This window comes from Lynx rufus, unplaced genomic scaffold (assembly GCF_022079265.1).
Source record: "Lynx rufus isolate CCGP_SWC_20201006 ecotype Redwood Valley unplaced genomic scaffold, mLynRuf1.p SCAF_5, whole genome shotgun sequence".
Taxonomy (NCBI): Eukaryota; Metazoa; Chordata; class Mammalia; order Carnivora; family Felidae; genus Lynx; species Lynx rufus.
The window spans coordinates 153,719,228-153,737,186 of NW_025814867.1; the positions used below are offsets into that span (position 1 = coordinate 153,719,228).

The window sequence follows — 17,959 nt, forward strand, 5'->3', positions numbered from 1 at the left end:
TGCCAGGCTTTATGCTAAATACCGATGCACATGTCATTCTCTCCATGGAGATGTAAACTAGTTGTGTCTTGTTCATCCAATGTGCAGTGTCTAGAACAGTCCTGGAGGCTAGCAGGAGCCCAGTGAATACTGCCGACCAGACGAGTGGGCAGAAAGGACAAGGGGCAGCCAGAGGACCTAAGGGGGCAGCTAGGCAGCGACCCCATGGCCCAGGGCCAGATGGGAATAAAGGCGTCTCAGTGGGTGCCGGCGTGGAGGGTGACAGCTAACTGAGGACTCAGAAGACTGATGCCAACACCCACAGAAGGCCGTGGGGGAAGAAGGATCTTAATGAACCAAGAAACCCCGAAAGAGCTGAGATTACCCCAAAGAGGCAAGACATAACTTCTCAGCTGCTGGGTAGAAGGGAGCCTCTAAACAGAAGGAGGAGGAAGATGAAGCAACTAAATAAAAGAGAAAAATATACTCGCCTCGCCTCGGAAGAGTACCATCCTGAGAAACATTTTTAAAAATCCTGTTTGTTTTTCTCAGTTTCCCTCCACCAGGCACTGGCCTCCCTGCTCTGGGGACACCAGATGTTCCCCAGACCTGCATGCTGTCCTTGACCCTCCATTGCAATTCTTCCCTCTGACCTGTTCTACCCCGACCCAAAGCATCAGGCTTTATGAGTCCCTATAATAGTTCCTCAACTCAAATAAAACTCCCCAGTCCCTCAGAGGTGTTTATTTCAGCCCGACTGCTGAGGAGGGCAGCATGGCTGAATCAAGTCCCAGGAATTTCTGAGGATGCTGTCTCCTTACCTATTGTGCTGGGATGTCTCCAGTTGCAAACAAGAAGGCCTTGACCCACATTGGTTTAGACAGAAAGGCAACCAAGTAATTAGTCTTCTACAACTATGAGTTCAGAGGATTCAAGATGCAGTACAGTAGGGGTAAAACTCCACTTTTCCTCTTTTCTTAATGCTACCTTCTTCTAGGTATTGGTTGTATCCTGGGAACAATACCAAAATGGCTGCCACGGATCAAGGTGTCACCTCCAGGCGGGGCCAAGAATCAAAAGAGACGAGCATCTCTGGCACAGTTGCCTATTAAGAATAAGGAAATCTTTTCCAGAAGGTCTCTTCTTACATTTTGTTGGCCCAAACTGGGTCTCATGCCCATCTTTAAACCAATTATGTCCAAAGGGAATAGGCTGCTCGTGGTTTCTTCAGACTGGAGTTCATATCCATGGGTTTAGACAGATTAGGATTTACCTGCTGGAGCAGGTGATGTAGTTATAGTGTGCTTCTCTCAAACACAAGACTCTACAGAAGATCTCTGTTATCACTGTGTGCATTCGTGTTCCAGGCCTGCCACAACAAAGCACCACCAACTGGGTGGCCTAAAACAACAGAAATGTATTCTATCACAGCTCGGGAGGCCCCAAGTCTGAAATCAAAGTGTTGGTAGGATTGTTCTCCCTCTGAAGACTCTAGGGGAATATCCTTCTTTTTCTCTTCCAGCTTCCCTTTGCTGGTGGCAGCATTATCCTGTCTCTGTCTCTGTCTTCACATGACCCTGTGCCCTCATGACTAGTTCCAAAATTTCCCTTTTTATAAGGACATCAGTCATATTAGATTAAAGGCCACCTTACTCTAATAAAATCTCATTTTAACTAATTTCATCTGCAAGGACGCCATCTCCAAATAAGGTCACATTCTAAGATACTAGGGCTCAGGACTTCAATATATGAATTTTGGGGGCACACAATTCAACACTTACCACTGAGAGACGAGGCTGAAATTGGAGCTGGCAACAAATTACAGTGATTTAGTCTTCCCATTTTACAAATTCCTTATTAACCCCAAAGGATCTTCAGCTGGTAGAATTCCAGGCTCATTTAAGAAGTGAAATGCGAATGTTTATGTGGAGTACAAGACGCTCTCCCTGGAAGGAGCCGCCATCCACCATTGGCAATTACAGCCGTGGAGCGTCGTCTACTGGCTGACAAGTGGCCCCCCCCTTTTCCATTCTTACTTTCCCATGCCCCTTCCCATCCTCTGCTCCTGCACCCAGGCATTGCCATGAAAAGTGTAGATACTTTTGACAGCTGGACCAGAAAAGGGAAGGGTGAGGGATATGAGTGTGTGCATACATGTAGAATACATCGGAGTGGGGGCTGGCGGACTCTACAGTCATGAAAATGTGTTACCTGGATGTTTTTGAGTCAGGGACACCTCATACTCTATAACAGACACTAATGTGGCTTGTTTGGGGGGAGTCATAAGCTGTAATTCAGGAATGATGATGATAATTATAATAACACCCCTAACATCAACCACAACAGTAGCCGCCATTGCTCTGCAACAACCATGTCAGGAATTTTTACTGAGTGCTTCAGTGATGGGTCATGTCAGCCTTATAGGGATCCCACGAGAGATGTATTTTCTGTGACTCTAATCTACAGAGGTTTGGAGAGAGGGAGCCCAGGCTGTGTGAGCTTCGAGCCTGACTGGCAACCACAGAGTTACATCGCTTTGATTCATTTATGTCACACGTGGCGTAAGGCCGCGGTAACAGTGTGGACATGAAGCAAAGGTAGTGAAATAGAAAATCCTAGTTTTCAACAGAACCCAGGCTGCTGCCTGACTCAGGGCTGCTTACTCCTCCTTAGCCCCTTCTAACCTCTCATTGTGTGCTTGGCTGCTTCCAGTCCAATACTCCGAGAGACACTGCAAGGAAAATACACAAGGCCATCCAGGGTGTGATTTTTCCAGAACAGTGGTTCTTGATCTTCTTCCATCATGCATCCCTTTGAGGGAATCACGAAGGCCACAGTGTTTCCCCTCAGCAAAAAAACACACATGTTTGCACCTGATATCAAGGGGTCCCAGAACCTCACGGGATCTGCCTACAGGGGCCCATGAGTCAAAGTGTGATTTAGAAGCTCCTGAATTAAGGGGCACCTGGGTGACTCAGTCGGTTGAGCATCTGACTTCAGCTCAGGTCATGATCTCGCAGTTTGTGAGTTCGAGCCCCACATCAAGCTCTGTGCTGACAAACAGCTCGGAGCCTGGAGCCTGCTTACGATTCTGTGTCTCACTCTCTCTCCCCCTCCCCTGCTCATGCTCTGCCTCTGTCTCTCAAAAGTGAATAAATGTTAAAAAAAAAAAATTTAGAAGCTCCTGAATTAAAATATCAGGGAAAACAGCATTGGACCCACTCAGCTATCTTGGCACGTTAGGAAACAAAAAAATTATAATTTAGTAATTCTATATATTCAAAACTGTCCTCTCTTGCTCTGTTAAGAACAAAGCAGCCTGAAAACAAACCTTATTTTGCTTTTAGAGGAAAGGGTGTCCTGTCAAAGTGACTGTGAGGGGCCTGGAAAACATTTTATAGGAATTATTAAGGCCATCACAGCCTCACAGAGGGCCAGCTGGGGGCCCTGCTCCTTCTTTTAGGAGTCTCACAGAGCAATCGCAAAGACTAGAGGGGATTTTTATTTAGCTAACGAGGTGTAGGGTAAAGATCGGTGGGGACACAGTGTGAGGGTAGGAAGTCACAGAAATTGAATGGACTACCCAGGGGTACATACGGATTCTCGGAGATGGCGGTAGATTCTTGAACACCTACCCCAAGATATCCTCCCCAGCAAAGGCAGGACTTGAGTGGCCTAGATCCTATCACATCACCAAGGTCTATCCAGAAATATCATGGCCAAGGTCCAGGAGACTGACCAAAGCTGACAGTGAGTGCACATGAGCTGCAAGGCCTATGTGCCCGAATCCTGGAGGAAAAAGAGATGTGTGCATGATACCCAGGGACCTGCCTGGGCTGAGCCTGAGGGAGGCTTGGGGACCAAGGCCCCACCACATCCTGCAGGTTGGCTCCGAGAGGCAGTGGCATCACTGGATCCGGAGAGCAACCACCTCTCCGGGCAGCACCCTGCTCCTGTTTGGTAAGGGATGTTCTTTCATCCTGCATGCAGTGACAGAAGAGGAGCTGTTTGTGCCTCGGGGCCTCAGATCCATGCAGAGATCAGTTCCAGGGAGCATGCGGGCCCAGAGACAGAAGGTGGGGAGGGGAGGACGTGATTCTGGCACCTGGGAGAAACACGCGGGACAACGACTCATCCCCTTGAGAGATCCAGAGGTCTGGGGCAGCTCTTTTCTTACTGCAACCAACCAGATCTCCCAGCTCGCACAAGGTCTGGGGATGGAGACGCTCTGCAGCGCCCCCGTGGGCCTGGGGCGAGGGTGCAGCGTTGTCACCAGAGGCCAAACAGAAAGTTTGGAAAGTAGAGTCTGATGGAAAGGACAGCCCGGTCCCTCTGTCTTTTCTGCCGAAGTCCTCAACAACATTTGATGTTTCGGGTCCCTATTCCGGGCACGCGTTTTGGTAAAAGCTAAGCTATGATTGGGATAATAATGAATAATGTTGTTCCAGAAACAGCAAGACCAACAAACCTGAAGGATTTGAAGGGTTATTTTTCTATCCCACTGGTCGCTGTTCCTGATGGTTCATCCAAGCTTGGTTGCCTCATCTCTGCCCCAGCCTCCAAGTGTCTGATGTCAAAAACACGTGTGTGTGTGTGTGTGTGTGTGTGTGTGTGTGTGTGTGTGTGTGGTGGGGGTGGGGGTTCACCATCAAATTGCTCTGCTAGTGCAGTAGTGGTTTTTGAAAGCACCCGAGTGAAAGAACTTCCCAGACAAGAGGCTCGCTCAGGCAGCGCACGGTTCTCGCGTCCCCAGTGAGCCCCTGGCAACCGGCGCTGTTGGGAGAGTTCAGGTCCTTAAAATGTGTGTAAAACCAGCACCAGCCATCCTGGGAATCCAGACTATTGTCCAAGAAGCCGCCTTAATTTCCTGACAATGCTTGTTCGGGCAGAAAGTTCTGTCCTATTACATTTAGAAATATTTGCAGCCCACTTTTTAAAAATATGAATTATAAAAATGAGAGAGTACGTAAAATTTTTATTTAAAGCCGTGAAATTTCCTTTCTACTCAAACAATTTTTTTTTCAGTTTGAAATCCCCAAACATTTTATTGATGATTCATAAACAGCTGGAGTCAGGAATAAGAGTTTCCAAAGGCACCACCCCCATGGGTCAGCATCACAGGGACAGTGAAAGTACCCCCCGCCTGGATCTTGGAAGTCATGTTTCCTCTTCCTCTTCCTACCCTACAACCTTTTAATTTTCCTGTTCAGAATGATTTTCTGGAAGTATTCCAGTGTGCAGCACCATCAGCATCTACGGTTTTTTTCTCTCTAACCAGCAGGATCACCTGCTATGTGTATGTGCTAAATCCGTGCATAGAGTGCTTTGTGATTTACAGTGTATCTTCACATACATTATCCCATTTAATTTTCATACCCCCCCTCCCCAGGAAAGGTGTGATTCTTCTTATTTTACAGGGTCAGAGAAGTAAAGCAATTTGAGATCACTAATGAGAAGTGGAGAACCAGAAGGACCAGATTGTTTGGGCTGCAACCTCGGGGCGGTAGGGGGGGGGCTCTTCACCCTACCCTGGGCTCCCTGTTAATTACATGACACTTCAGCCCTCCATGTCCACAGCACACAGGCTTTGAGGACTTTCCTAATTTTGACCCAGAATGTAGGATTCCTTGTTTTTCCCCAAGACAGTCTTCATTTAGGGACAGAACTGATTGAAGGTTGTCAAAATAGCGATTACCACCTCAAAGAAAACTTGTTACCACTTTTATGGAATCAATTCCAACAATACAGAGAAATTCTTTAGTGTGTGAAATATTGGAATCAACTGTTTGGGGGAGAGGGGAAGGACGCTTTGTTCCTTTTTTTTTTTTTGGTGATACCATGCAATGGTTTTCCCAGGGATTGGCCAGTAGTGTCCCTGTTATGCTCTCATTCCTCTCCTGGCTGCAGTTTGAATAGGTAGCTTTAGTTCCTTTGGGATGATTTTTCTGTGTTTGTATGGAATGCAGTGTGTGTGTGTGTGTGTGTGTGTGTGTGTGTGTGTGTGTGTGTGTGGTGTGTGTGTACATGGGTGTGGGTGCATGCCATTTTTAGGGCCATGTTAAGAGATTAAAATAAAAGAGAATGGGATGATGGTTCTTTCTCTTCTTGCCTCTACCTGGAAGGCATCTGGGTTTGCTGTGCACACACTGTAAGTGCACATGTGCATGTGGGTGTGTGTCTACAGCTTAGTGCTCCTCTTCTGTCCTCTACAGAAGTAACAATAAAACATGTTACCATTCATAGGGGCATAAAGTCAGCCAGGGTGTGCTCTGTGCTCAAACTTCCTATTTTCTTTCCTTTTTTTAATGTTTATTTATTTATCTTTAAGAGAGAGAGCGAGCGAGCAGGGGAAGTGCAGAGAAAGGGGGGACAGAGGTTCCTAAGCAGGCTCTGTGCTGACAGCAGAGAGCCTGACGCGGGGCTCGAACTCACAAACCGTGACATCATGACCTGAGCCGAAGTCTGATGCTCAACTGACTGAGCCACCCAGGCGCCCCCTTCCTCCCTATTTTCATGGTAAAACAGATAATACCAAGCAGCAGATTTGCATTGCTGTGTGCTGCCTCCACAAGTCCATTTTAATCCACTAAGTAGTCTGGTCACACAAATACACACAGAAAAAGCGAAGTTATCCCTGTTTGTTGTTACTGTTTTTTTTTTTATGGTATCATTTGAGTAACACCTCTATTTGTTGTATATCTCCTGTCTTTGTGCTTCTATAGCTTTCTTAAATTATTCTTTTTACTTTCCAGAATTCAAATAGTATGATTTTAAAGGGTTAAATATACCAGACACTTAAACTGAACACATTTATAAACCCACCAAGGGTTGTTAAAAACTGGTAGAATTAGCTGTTACCCAAAAGCATCTCTCTGCTAATAGTTTGTATGGTTTGAGAGAATCTAAACTTGGCCACCTCTAAGAACCATTTCTGTTTGACATTTGCTCACTTTAAACGTTTCCCTGTCTAACCCCCTCCATGTACAGGGTACAACACGCAGAGAGTTTACCTCCTGCCTTGGGAGTTTTAATTTCTTGTCTCTGCTCTCTGTTCCCTCTTCCTCAAGCGTCCCTATCCACCCTCAAGGATTGTACCTGTTGATACCCACTGCATCGTCTAAGACTGAACTTAAATCCATGTGTTGTCACTGTGCAGTCGCTGGCCCTACACACAAATGTAAATCACGCCCTCGTCTGCGCGCCTTTGTGTTTGGAACTCTTTCCCAGTGTATTCCACTGGATGGCAGTTGTATACACCCATTCCCCATCAACCCACAAGAAAGAAAGGTCGCTAAGGGCAGAAAGACATCTCCGTGGTCCTCTCCCATGCCCCACACTAAGAGCATCAAAGGTGTGTAGAGAGGAAATCTGGGGAAAACCAGCTTTTGTATTTTTAAATTCCACCCACTTAAAAGACTTTTTCTCCATGAAACGCTCCTTAGTCCCTGCAAAATGAAAGTTATATCCTCCTCTGAAAGGTACAACTATGGCACATATTATATTACTCTCCATCTTGCATTAATATTAGTAAGCTCTATATACTTCCTTGTTATCTCCTCTTCCAAAACATAAGTCCGTGGATGAAGTATTCACATCCTTCACAGGGCCCTGTATCTATTACAGCATAGATGTAGACTTGTGGAATTTTTATAATTTTAAAATATTTCAAAGTGGCAAAATATAACCAAATTTAGAATCAAACATATTCTATTAAATATAATCAAATTAAAAAATATATTTCTCTTATTGGGGAAAGATGGATCAATACTGGCCAACACTGGTCTTCAGCTCTTGGGTTTCCTTCAAATATCATCAATTTATAATTTTTTAAGTTATCCTTTCAACTTTGGATTTATATGAAACGACAATTTGTCTTCAGATTCTTGCAAATCAGTTCCTCCAGAGTATAAAATTTAGAATCAAATTTATGTATTGGATATCTACAAAACATATTTTAAAGCAACGCTATTTCAAACTGTAATTTTTCATGGTATAAAAGTATAGCAAATAAATAGCTTGATATTTTCAGCGTTACGTTGGAAATAACGGACTAGAATAAATTCTGAGTGAAATAGGGCGGATACTAGTATTTGTGCAGTCAGCTTAAATATCTCTCTCTCACACACACATATACATAAGACCCACTGAGATTCACTTTTAAATTCAATCCCTCTAATGAGTGATACGGTAGAGGTCTTTTCCAGCCTACCGAGAACACAATTAAAATAAAAAAGAGAAAGGCTGATCAAAGCCTTATCTGGAAGAGATCACAATTTATCTAACAGAAAATTGCACAAATGGACAAAGACATAAGTAATTCGCTGTAAACTAGGCGCCCAACCATTTGCTAAAAAGCAGCAACTTTACAAAAGTTGGCCCATTTTACGTCCTTCCTTTGGTGGTTTACTTACCTAAGTAGAAAAATAATCTCCTTGTAAGTTGCCCTCCCCTATAAAACGGGTCAGCAACATGGACCCTAGACAGGGTGTTACATGTTCCTGTCTTGTAGTTGTGTGTCTTTGGTAATGAGGTTTCCGGCTGCTTGATTTCATAAGGATCTCTAAAAGGAAACCTAGGGACAAGCCAGCTTGCAAATCATAAAATGTGTGGAAACAGACGTCTGAAAAGAGCACATACAAGACCATATGCTAGGCTTTTCCACAGTAAAATCAGCAGAATAGAAATGTGGGCACTAAAGGCAGAGGCCCACTCACCTGCTAGGTATGCATGGCCAAGGGAACCCAAGGGACACGAGCATGTGGCCCAGACACCAGGCACACGGTCAGGCTATTGCAACCGGCTGGATTTTTGCCCTCCTCTTCGGTTGTGTCCCAGGCGAGCAAAACCTCAAACCTCAGCTGTAGCCAACCAACATTTTGTTTTGTTTTGTTTTGTTTTAAACAGATGTGTGCGGAGACAATGGCAAATTTAAGCACAAAAAGACCTATTTAGGTAAAACAAAGCATTCTTCTTCCTTACTTTTCACCGTGAGGTACATGGACTTGCTGACGTCTGCACCCACATCGTTGCTGACCTTGCACAGGTAGTAGCCGCTGTCTTCCTCCACGACGTGCTTGATCAACAAGGACCCATTGCTCAGAACCTGAATTCGGCCATTCAGGGCAATTGGTTGGAACTGGGGAACCCCAGCACCTGGAGTAGAACAAGAAGGAGGAAGAATGATGCCAACAGAAACACACAAGGGGAGACAGTGAGTTCAAGTTCACGCAGCTTAGTACAGAGAAGTGAGGGGTATTTAACATCTAGAGGGCAGTCGTGGGATACGCGGAATTTTTTTCCCCCCAACATGTAAATTCTTGTTTGGAGAGAAGCACATTTATTTAAAATGACACTGCTTCAGACTCTGAGATAGAGAGTAAGAGACTGTTACAGGTCGTTTCTACACAAAAAGCCAAATTTGATGAGTGTTAAGTAGCTGATAAATTATTCAAAGACATCACAGTGGAACAGCACAGGAGTAGACTTCTCTCCTGAGACTAAATAGAAGCCTTGTGTTCCCAGGGAATTACCATGAATGTAAACAAGGAATGTTCCAGGGACAGGGCATTTGAAGACTTTGCTTGCGGTGAGTCTACAAAGAGAATACAAGTATCGCAGGTTTGTCTTCTAAGCACAGTCACGCTGCAGTCTAGACACACGTGCATGTTAGTATCACTTAATGTCATTTAAATAAATAAGTCAGATGGTGCCAGTAAGACAGCACAGAATTAAAACACCTCTCTCCTCAGAGTATGGCGTTCAAGGAGAAAATGCCACCGATGACATGTGCCGTGGACAGAGATGTGATATGACTCATATGGAAGATCCTTACAAAACTGTTCTGAAAAAAAATATCTTTTTTTTTTTTTAATTTTTTTTTTCAACGTTTATTTTATTTTTGGGACAGAGAGAGACAGAGCATGAACGGGGGAGGGGCAGAGAGAGAGGGAGACACAGAATCGGAAACAGGCTCCAGGCTCTGAGCCATCAGCCCAGAGCCTGACGCGGGGCTCGAACTCACGGACCGCGAGATTGTGACCTGGCTGAAGTTGGACGCTTAACCGACTGCGCCACCCAGGCGCCCCAAAAAATATCTTTTAGAAATAATAAAAAGCAGGACCAAGGGTGGTCTAGGGAGATTTCTGGGAAGACGGCGGTTTGGATTAACTTGCTATGTTGCTTATCCCTGTGCAAGGGGCCCTGGGTGAGACTGGGAGAGTGTGATCTAAGCCTTGATAAGCTGGTAGAGCTTCCCTACTGTGTGACCGGAGTCTGAGGATTTGGGGAGAGGACCCAGTGGTGAGGACCAATTCCATCTTCCTGGAGAAAGCCCACAGCGTGAGCCCCATGCTGGTCTCCATGGCCCCAGATCCTTCGTGGGAGCTGAACATGCACACTGTTGCACTGTCACCATACCCCACCTGCAGGGAACTTCAGGCTTTGCATCTGGGGACACGAGAAGGGACACACTTTCTCATGCTATCTCCGTGCCAAACTGATCACTTATCTATTGGTACTCCTTAGCTCACAGTGGCAGAGACCGTGGCTGTGCCCTCCCTTCCCTCATGTCTAGATCAGGTAACCCAGCCCCACCAAAGAGACCAGGGAAATTCATAATGTACCGAGGGGACATTTCACACCGAACAAGAAGGACAAGCAGAATCCCCACAACAGGTGGCTGCTACCAACACAGAACTGCCACAGAGGACATATGAAGACTTCAATTAAAAGAACAGATTTCCATTTCTGCTGACGATGGAGAGAGACACGAAGGAATGTCGCTTCCATTCTAACAACAAAAAGGAGAGGCTGTTCATCTACAAAATCATACTGTTCTCTGAGTCGCTCAGAAAGTCGAAGTCACAGACAACTAAGTGAAATTAGTTGCAAAAAGTTAGAAGCCCCACAAGGAGATAAATAATCCCATCTCTGGCAGAGGATGGGGGGACCAGGACCTCGGCATAAAAGCAGATAACAAGGACCGGAAGTAAGTATAACCTCCCGCAATCTCTACTTTTCTTTCCTTTTATGCACCAGGGCCATACTCAATAAAATATTACGAGACACACAAAAAAGCAAGAAAAAAGGACCAGAAAAAAAAATATCGACATAACTATGGTAGGGGAGCTCTTCCACAGGGACTTTACAATAATTATGATTAATATCCATAAACGGGGGGGGGGGGCGGGTTCAGAAGCAATATTAAAACCATTAAACTATAAGAAAGACAAAATGATAAAAACAAATACCACAATGTAAGAGATGAATAAATCTTTAAACAAGCTACTCAGCAGGTTAGACAGAGGAAAAAAATTAGTGAATTTAAACCTAGGTCAGTGGAAAACATCCAAAGTTGAAAAAAAAAGTGCAAAAGTGGAAAATATGAAATAGGTTATCCTGGAATTCTGAAATTACATCAAATATTCTAACACTGAAAATTATAGTCTCAAAAGGAAAAGAAAGGGGGGGCAGAGGAAATGAGATTTGAAATATGGAAGACTTTAATACCACTATTAATCAATTTGACTTAACTGACATTTACAGAACTCTGCACCCTAAATAGCAGAATACATACTGATTTTGAGGGCACATTTGACACTTAATAAAAGGGACAATATTGTTAGCCATAATACAAATTTCAGTAGATGTTATAAGATAAAAATAATACATGTTATGTTCTATTTCCATAGCAAAACGAAAATTGAAAACAATAACACAAATACATCTGGAAAAAAAAACCCCAAATATTTGAAAATTAAATGATACATGTCTAAATAACTCATGAGTCAAAGAAGAAATCACCAGAGTAATAAGAATATATACATATGAATATAAAAACACCATATCATTATTTGTGAGATACAGATAAAAGCAAAACTTAGAAGTGTGTAGCATTAAATTACTGTATTAGAAAAGGAAGAAGGTCACCAATCAACTATCTAAGCACCCACCTTAAGAAGCTACTACAAGAAGGGCAAGAAAAACCCAAAGTATGAAGAAGGAAGGAAATAATAAGGAGGAAAACTCAAATCAGTGACATACAAAACAGAAAAACAACAGATAAAAAAAAAAATCAGTAAAACCAAAAGCTACCTCTTTGGAAAAAAACATAGTAGGTGAGCCTCTAGGACTGATGTAGAAGACAGAAGACACAAGTTACAAATAACCATAAAAAGATAACCATCACTATAGCCTCTACTTTAATTAAAAGCATAATAGCAAAATATTAGGAATAACTTTGTGCCAATGAATTTGACAACTTAGATTAAATAATTTCTTGAAAGACACAAACTATCAAGGATTGCTCAAGAAAAAGGAGGTAGATCTAATAGTCATATCTATAAATAAATTTAATTTATAGTTAAAAACCCTCCACAAATAACACCCAAAACCCAGGAAGCTTCACTAGTAAATATTACCTATAATTAAAGAAGAAATAAAACCAATTTTACACAGAATTATCCTGATACCAAAGTCAGACAAGAATCTTAAGAGAAAAGAGAACTAGAGACCAATATCCCTAATGGACACGGACATAAAAATCCTTAACCAAACATTACCAAATCAGGTATATCAACATACAAACAACAATGTATTATGACCAAGTGAGATTTACTCCAGGAATGCAAGGTTGGTTTGAATTCAGGAATTAGCCAATGAAAGAAACTCACTACTTCAACATACAAAAACAGAAATAGAGTGAGTAGATACCAAAAAAAAATGTTTTTCACAGAATTCAACATCCTGATAAAATCTCATAGCAAACTAGGAAGACAATGAACTAACCTGATAAAGGTGTCTCCAAAAAAAACTATAACTAAGTCATACTTAATAAAAAAGAACTTACAAAAAAGTTGCTAGAAACATAGTGAATTTAGGGACGTCATGGGATACATCGATGTACACAACTCAAAGTTAATTTTGTTTATAAATGTATTAGTAAAAAGCAATTGGAAATTGAAATTTAAAAAATGATACATCTGCATCAAAACATGAAATGCTAAGAAATTCATTAAACAAGATATGTGCAAGACTGGCTCACTGAAAACTATAAAAGTTCTTGCTAACAATTAATGAAGACCGAAAGAAATGTTCATGGATCAAAATTCTCAATTTTTTCAGCCAATACTAGGAAATCATTTTCCAAAAGGGCCAAATAATAAATGTTGTAGGCTTTGCAGGCCACACTATTATATAACTACATACTTCTGCCAATAAGGCACAAAAGTAGCCAGAGAAAATACCCAAACAAAGCAGCCTGTGTTCTAATAGTATCCAATGGAAAGACTGGGTGTGGGTAGGATCTGACTCATGTCCCACACGTGGCTGACATCTGGTTTGTAAGAAGCCCACATCTGTAAGATCACTACAAAGTTGGAAGGAGGAGCATATACAAATAATACACATTTGGGTTAGTATTTTATCACACAGCTGATGCATGAAATATCATAACATAATTTTAAGTAGAATTTTTTAAAAATATGTCTCATTCATAAAGCATTCAAAATCAAGGATGGAAAGTTTTAAACATGTAAGTAACAGCACTTTTCTTTCATAATCGCAACATGTTGCTCTCTCCAGTATCAGCTTCTGAATACTTTCTAAAGTGAGACAAAATGAAGAAAAACATTCTGACCCCTAATCTGTTTGCTCTTGGGGAATAGAGAAATCATCAAAATGTAAAAAATGCAAACTTAGAAACATGTGTAATGTGGATCATTAGAAACCTAATTCACATGAAATTCACAGAGGATTTTTAACAAGTGTTTGATGAATTATGAACATGCCAGTAAATGAGTGATTGGTTTTGAAAAGTAATTAATGAAAGGTATCTGTTAGTTTACTTATTATAGTATAAAACATGAGAATCTCAGATTAGTGATCTGAGAATTTTGGGCCCCAAATTCAAACAGTAAGTAAGTAAATGCCCTCTTTTTCTTCTCAAGACCCCAATCTCATAATTTTCCCTTCCTAATATTTTATAAGTGAATATAAAGATGTGCTCTATTTTTACATAAATGGGATTTATTGTTTGATTACTGAGCACCCACTGTGGGGCAGATACTGGGCATGTAGCTATGATCACAAAGGATTGTGGCTCTCTTTGTTCTTTTTTTTTTTTTTTTCCAACGTTTATTTATTTTTGGGACAGAGAGAGACAGAGCATGAACGGGGGAGGGGCAGAGAGAGAGGGAGACACAGAATCGGAAACAGGCTCCAGGCTCTGAGCCATCAGCCCAGAGCCCGACGCGGGGCTCGAACTCACGGACCGCGAGATCGTGACCTGGCTGAAGTCGGACGCTTAACCGACTGCGCCACCCAGGCGCCCCAAGTTTATTTATTTTTGACACAGAGAGAGAGAATGCGAGTGTGAGCTAGGGAGGGGAAGAGAGAGAGGGAGACACAGAATCCGAAGCAGGCTCCAGGCTCTGAGCTGTCAGCACAGAGCCTGACATGGGGCTTGAACTCACGAACCGTGAGATCACGGCCTATGCTGAAGTCAGATGCTTACCTGACTGAGCCACCCAGGTGCCCCAACATTTTTTTAAAAAGTTTATTTATTTTGAGAGAGGAAGCACCAGCAGGAGAGGGACAGAGAGAGACAGAGAGAATCCCAAGCAAGCTCTGAGCTGTCCGTGCAGAGCCTGATGCGGGGCTTGATCCTACTAACCCTGAGATCATGACCTGAGCTGAAATCAAGAGTCAGGCACTTAACAGACTGAGCCACCCAGGTACCTCTCTTCTTTACACATACATACGTATATTTTTTTCTTTCCTTTTTTTTTTTTTTTTTTTTTAGAGAGAGTGAATGGGGAGGGGCACGGGGAGGGAGAGTATCTTAAGCAGGCTCTGTGCTTAGCATGGAGCCCCATGCGGGATTCGATCCCACGACCCTGGGATCATGACCTGAGCTGAAATCAAGAGTTGGCTGCTCAACGGACTGAGCCACCCAGGAGCCTCTGTGGTCTCTCTTTCAATCCCTCCCTCTCTGAGGCTAGTGGCCTCACTGTGGGGAATGTAGCTACCCTATGGAGAGGCTCCCTTGAGGGTGTTCTCCAACCAACAGTCTATGACTGAATCCTGCCATACAACACAGCAACCACACGAGTGGGCTTGGGGGACGAGACTCTTCCCAGGCTGAGCCTTGACATGACTGCATCACTGGCCAAAACCTTAACTGCAGTGCTGGGAGAGACCTTGAACAGGAGGACTCAGCTAAGCCATACTCAGATTCCAGACCCCCAGACATAGGAGGTAATAAATGTGCATTATCTCATGCCACTAATTTTGGGGGATAATTTGTTGCAAGGCATCAGATCATCAGTAACACCGAATAACTAGGTAATGAGGTAATCTTTCAGTTCCTCAGTTTCTTCCACCTGTAAAAGTGGAGATAATATAGAATCCCCTTAATAAGGTGAGGTAGGCATTGAAATTCTTTAACTATGGTATGGCATAGAGTAAGCCCACAATACTCCTTCTTAAAAGATTTCTCCTTACGACGATTTTATGATTAGTTGACTTTCTGTCTTTCTTACTCCACAAGAAGAAGGACCATGTTGCAAGGAATCTCTCCACTTATCAGTCAGTCAATAGAGTGGTAGGCAGCCTCTTGGATTAATGCTCGAAGGGGAATTCTGCGCATTTAGTGTTGAAATGTATGGCTTAGCTGCTTCCTAAGAAACACGTCGATTTCATTTCCATCAGTGTTGGCTGAGGGTTATTTTTTCCTCACACATGTACATGACTGACCTTTTTGATTTTCATCATTATTTTAATTTGCATGCTTTGACAATTTTTTTTTGATATTTTTTGTTTGTTTTGCCTGTAGATAAGTTTGAGCATCTTTTCATATCCTCATGTTTTGGCAATTTATACCTGTTTTCTTGGTGAACAGCCCATCTACATCCTTTGCCTATGTATCTATTGGACTTCCTGTCTTTTCCTCCTTCATTTGCCAAAGCACTTGGGTCTTATAAAGCATTTCTATACTCCGGTTTTACACAAATTCATTTTTGCTTATTTATTCATTCATTTATTTATTTATTTATTTATTTATTTATTTTTATTTTTATTTATTTTATTATTTTTAAAAAATATAATTTATCATCAATTTGGTTTCCACTACAACACCCAATGCTCATCCCAACAACTGCCCTCCTCCATGTCCATCACCCACTTTCCCCCCACCCCCACCCCTCATTTAAAGTCAGGCCTGAATGTTGAATATTATCAACTGCCTTTCAATATTTATTGAAATGATCATATGTTTTTTTTCTCCTGTAAAAGTTGACGGTATGTTTTAAAAATTCAGTTTTTACCAATTATAAAATTCGTTTTTATGGATAACGTGTTCTTTTGGGCAAGGATAAAAGGATACTATTAGAACTTAATGAAAAAGCCTTTAATTTTTATTTAAGTGCTTAAATTTAGTCCATGTTTTGAAGCTGTCGAGGCTATTGATGCCTTTCCCAAAGTTTACTGCAGTAAGAGAGCCAGATGTAGTTTATTTTTTTTTTTTTTTTTTTTTTTAATTTTTTTTTTTTTTCAATGTTTATTTATTTTTGACAGAGAGAGACAGAGCATGAACGGGGGAGGGGCAGAGAGAGAGGGAGACACAGAATCGGAAACAGGCTCCAGGCTCTGAGCCATCAGCCCAGAGCCCGACGCGGGGCTCGAACTCACGGACCGCGAGATCGTGACCTGGCTGAAGTCGGACGCTTAACCGACTGCGCCACCCAGGCGCCCCGAGAGCCAGATGTAGTTTAATACACACAACCTAAAAATTCAGCCAAACGTAGGATTTTAAAAATACATCCATAAGGCAGAAAACCAGGAAATCTGAAAATGCAATGGGATTTACAAATTATGTAAAACGGGGTACAACACCCTAAAAAATCTAACAAAATGCTGATAGAATATGAGACAGTTAATAGGATCATTGACGTCAAAAACACGTATGCTTTCCTCTCCTTAAAGAATTTTCACCAGAAAAATACAACATTTGACACATTTATACTAAAGCATTACAACATAATATTTAACTAGTGTTAAGCTCAGCTGTCTCAGTTAAATCACTGAATAGGATTATCTATTAATTCCTGTGTAGACTAAGAGAAGCCTCTTCATTATGAAAAGGTCTTAACAAAGACAGGAATAAAGTATATGCATTTGAAAAACATTAAATCTTTTTTTCATGAGGAAGTGAACCTAACTGGAAGAGTTACACAATTTATAAATCTGATCACGCTTGCTAAACAGAAGAGTGAACCAATTCATCTACCATAAGAACAACAGTCCCAAGGGTTACCCATTTGTTCAGCTGGAGGGAAGTAGACTTTGTCACAGCTTGATAAAATTATCGGCCACCCACGTTAGGTTGTTCATCATTATTATAAAGAGCAAAATATAACACGGTGCATACAATATTCAGAATTCTGTAATCTTGTTGGCATGAGGTGAGTGCTCTGGGAAATTAGCTAGAAGATACACTGTAGCAGCCAGAAGTCATTAATTAAAAAGCTGCCAATTTTCTGTGGATAGCTGGGGTCAAGTGGGGACAATTTTAATGCTCTATTACATGAAAAGAAAATGTTAAAGCATTATGTAAGGCACATACGGAATTACTGGGTGTGTTAATACCATGTGACCTTTCTTCTTTATGGAAAGATACACTTAGCAGTGTTCCCAAGGACTGGAGGAGTGGGCACGGGGGGGGGGGGGGAAGAATAGCTGAGTGTCACCAAGCACGCCCACTTGGAAGGCAGCAGCGAAGATGGTGATTGTTTCATCTTTTCTACCACTCTTGAGTCTTTGCTGGTCTGTAGCCAGAGCACTTGGCTAAGAGTCAGAAGCATTGGAAACTTACGAACTGTGCCCTTGAGCAAGTAGCTTATTCTCTCTGCATCCTTAATTTCACCGTATATGGAACAGGAAGAATAATGCATTTCCATGCTCTACAGATTACTGTTCACCAAAG

At 42.2% G+C, this 17,959-nt stretch overlaps 1 protein-coding gene across 1 annotated transcript in view; it reads right to left on the reverse strand.

Moving 5' to 3' along the window:
• Window positions 1-17,959, reverse strand: part of DSCAM (DS cell adhesion molecule) — a 628,479-nt gene that overhangs the window by 220,945 nt on the left and 389,575 nt on the right. Inside the window, exon 11 of the mRNA XM_047100488.1 lies at window positions 8,959-9,132. Within this exon, the coding sequence (XP_046956444.1) occupies window positions 8,959-9,132 (174 nt within the window). The remainder of the gene's footprint in view (window positions 1-8,958; window positions 9,133-17,959) is intronic.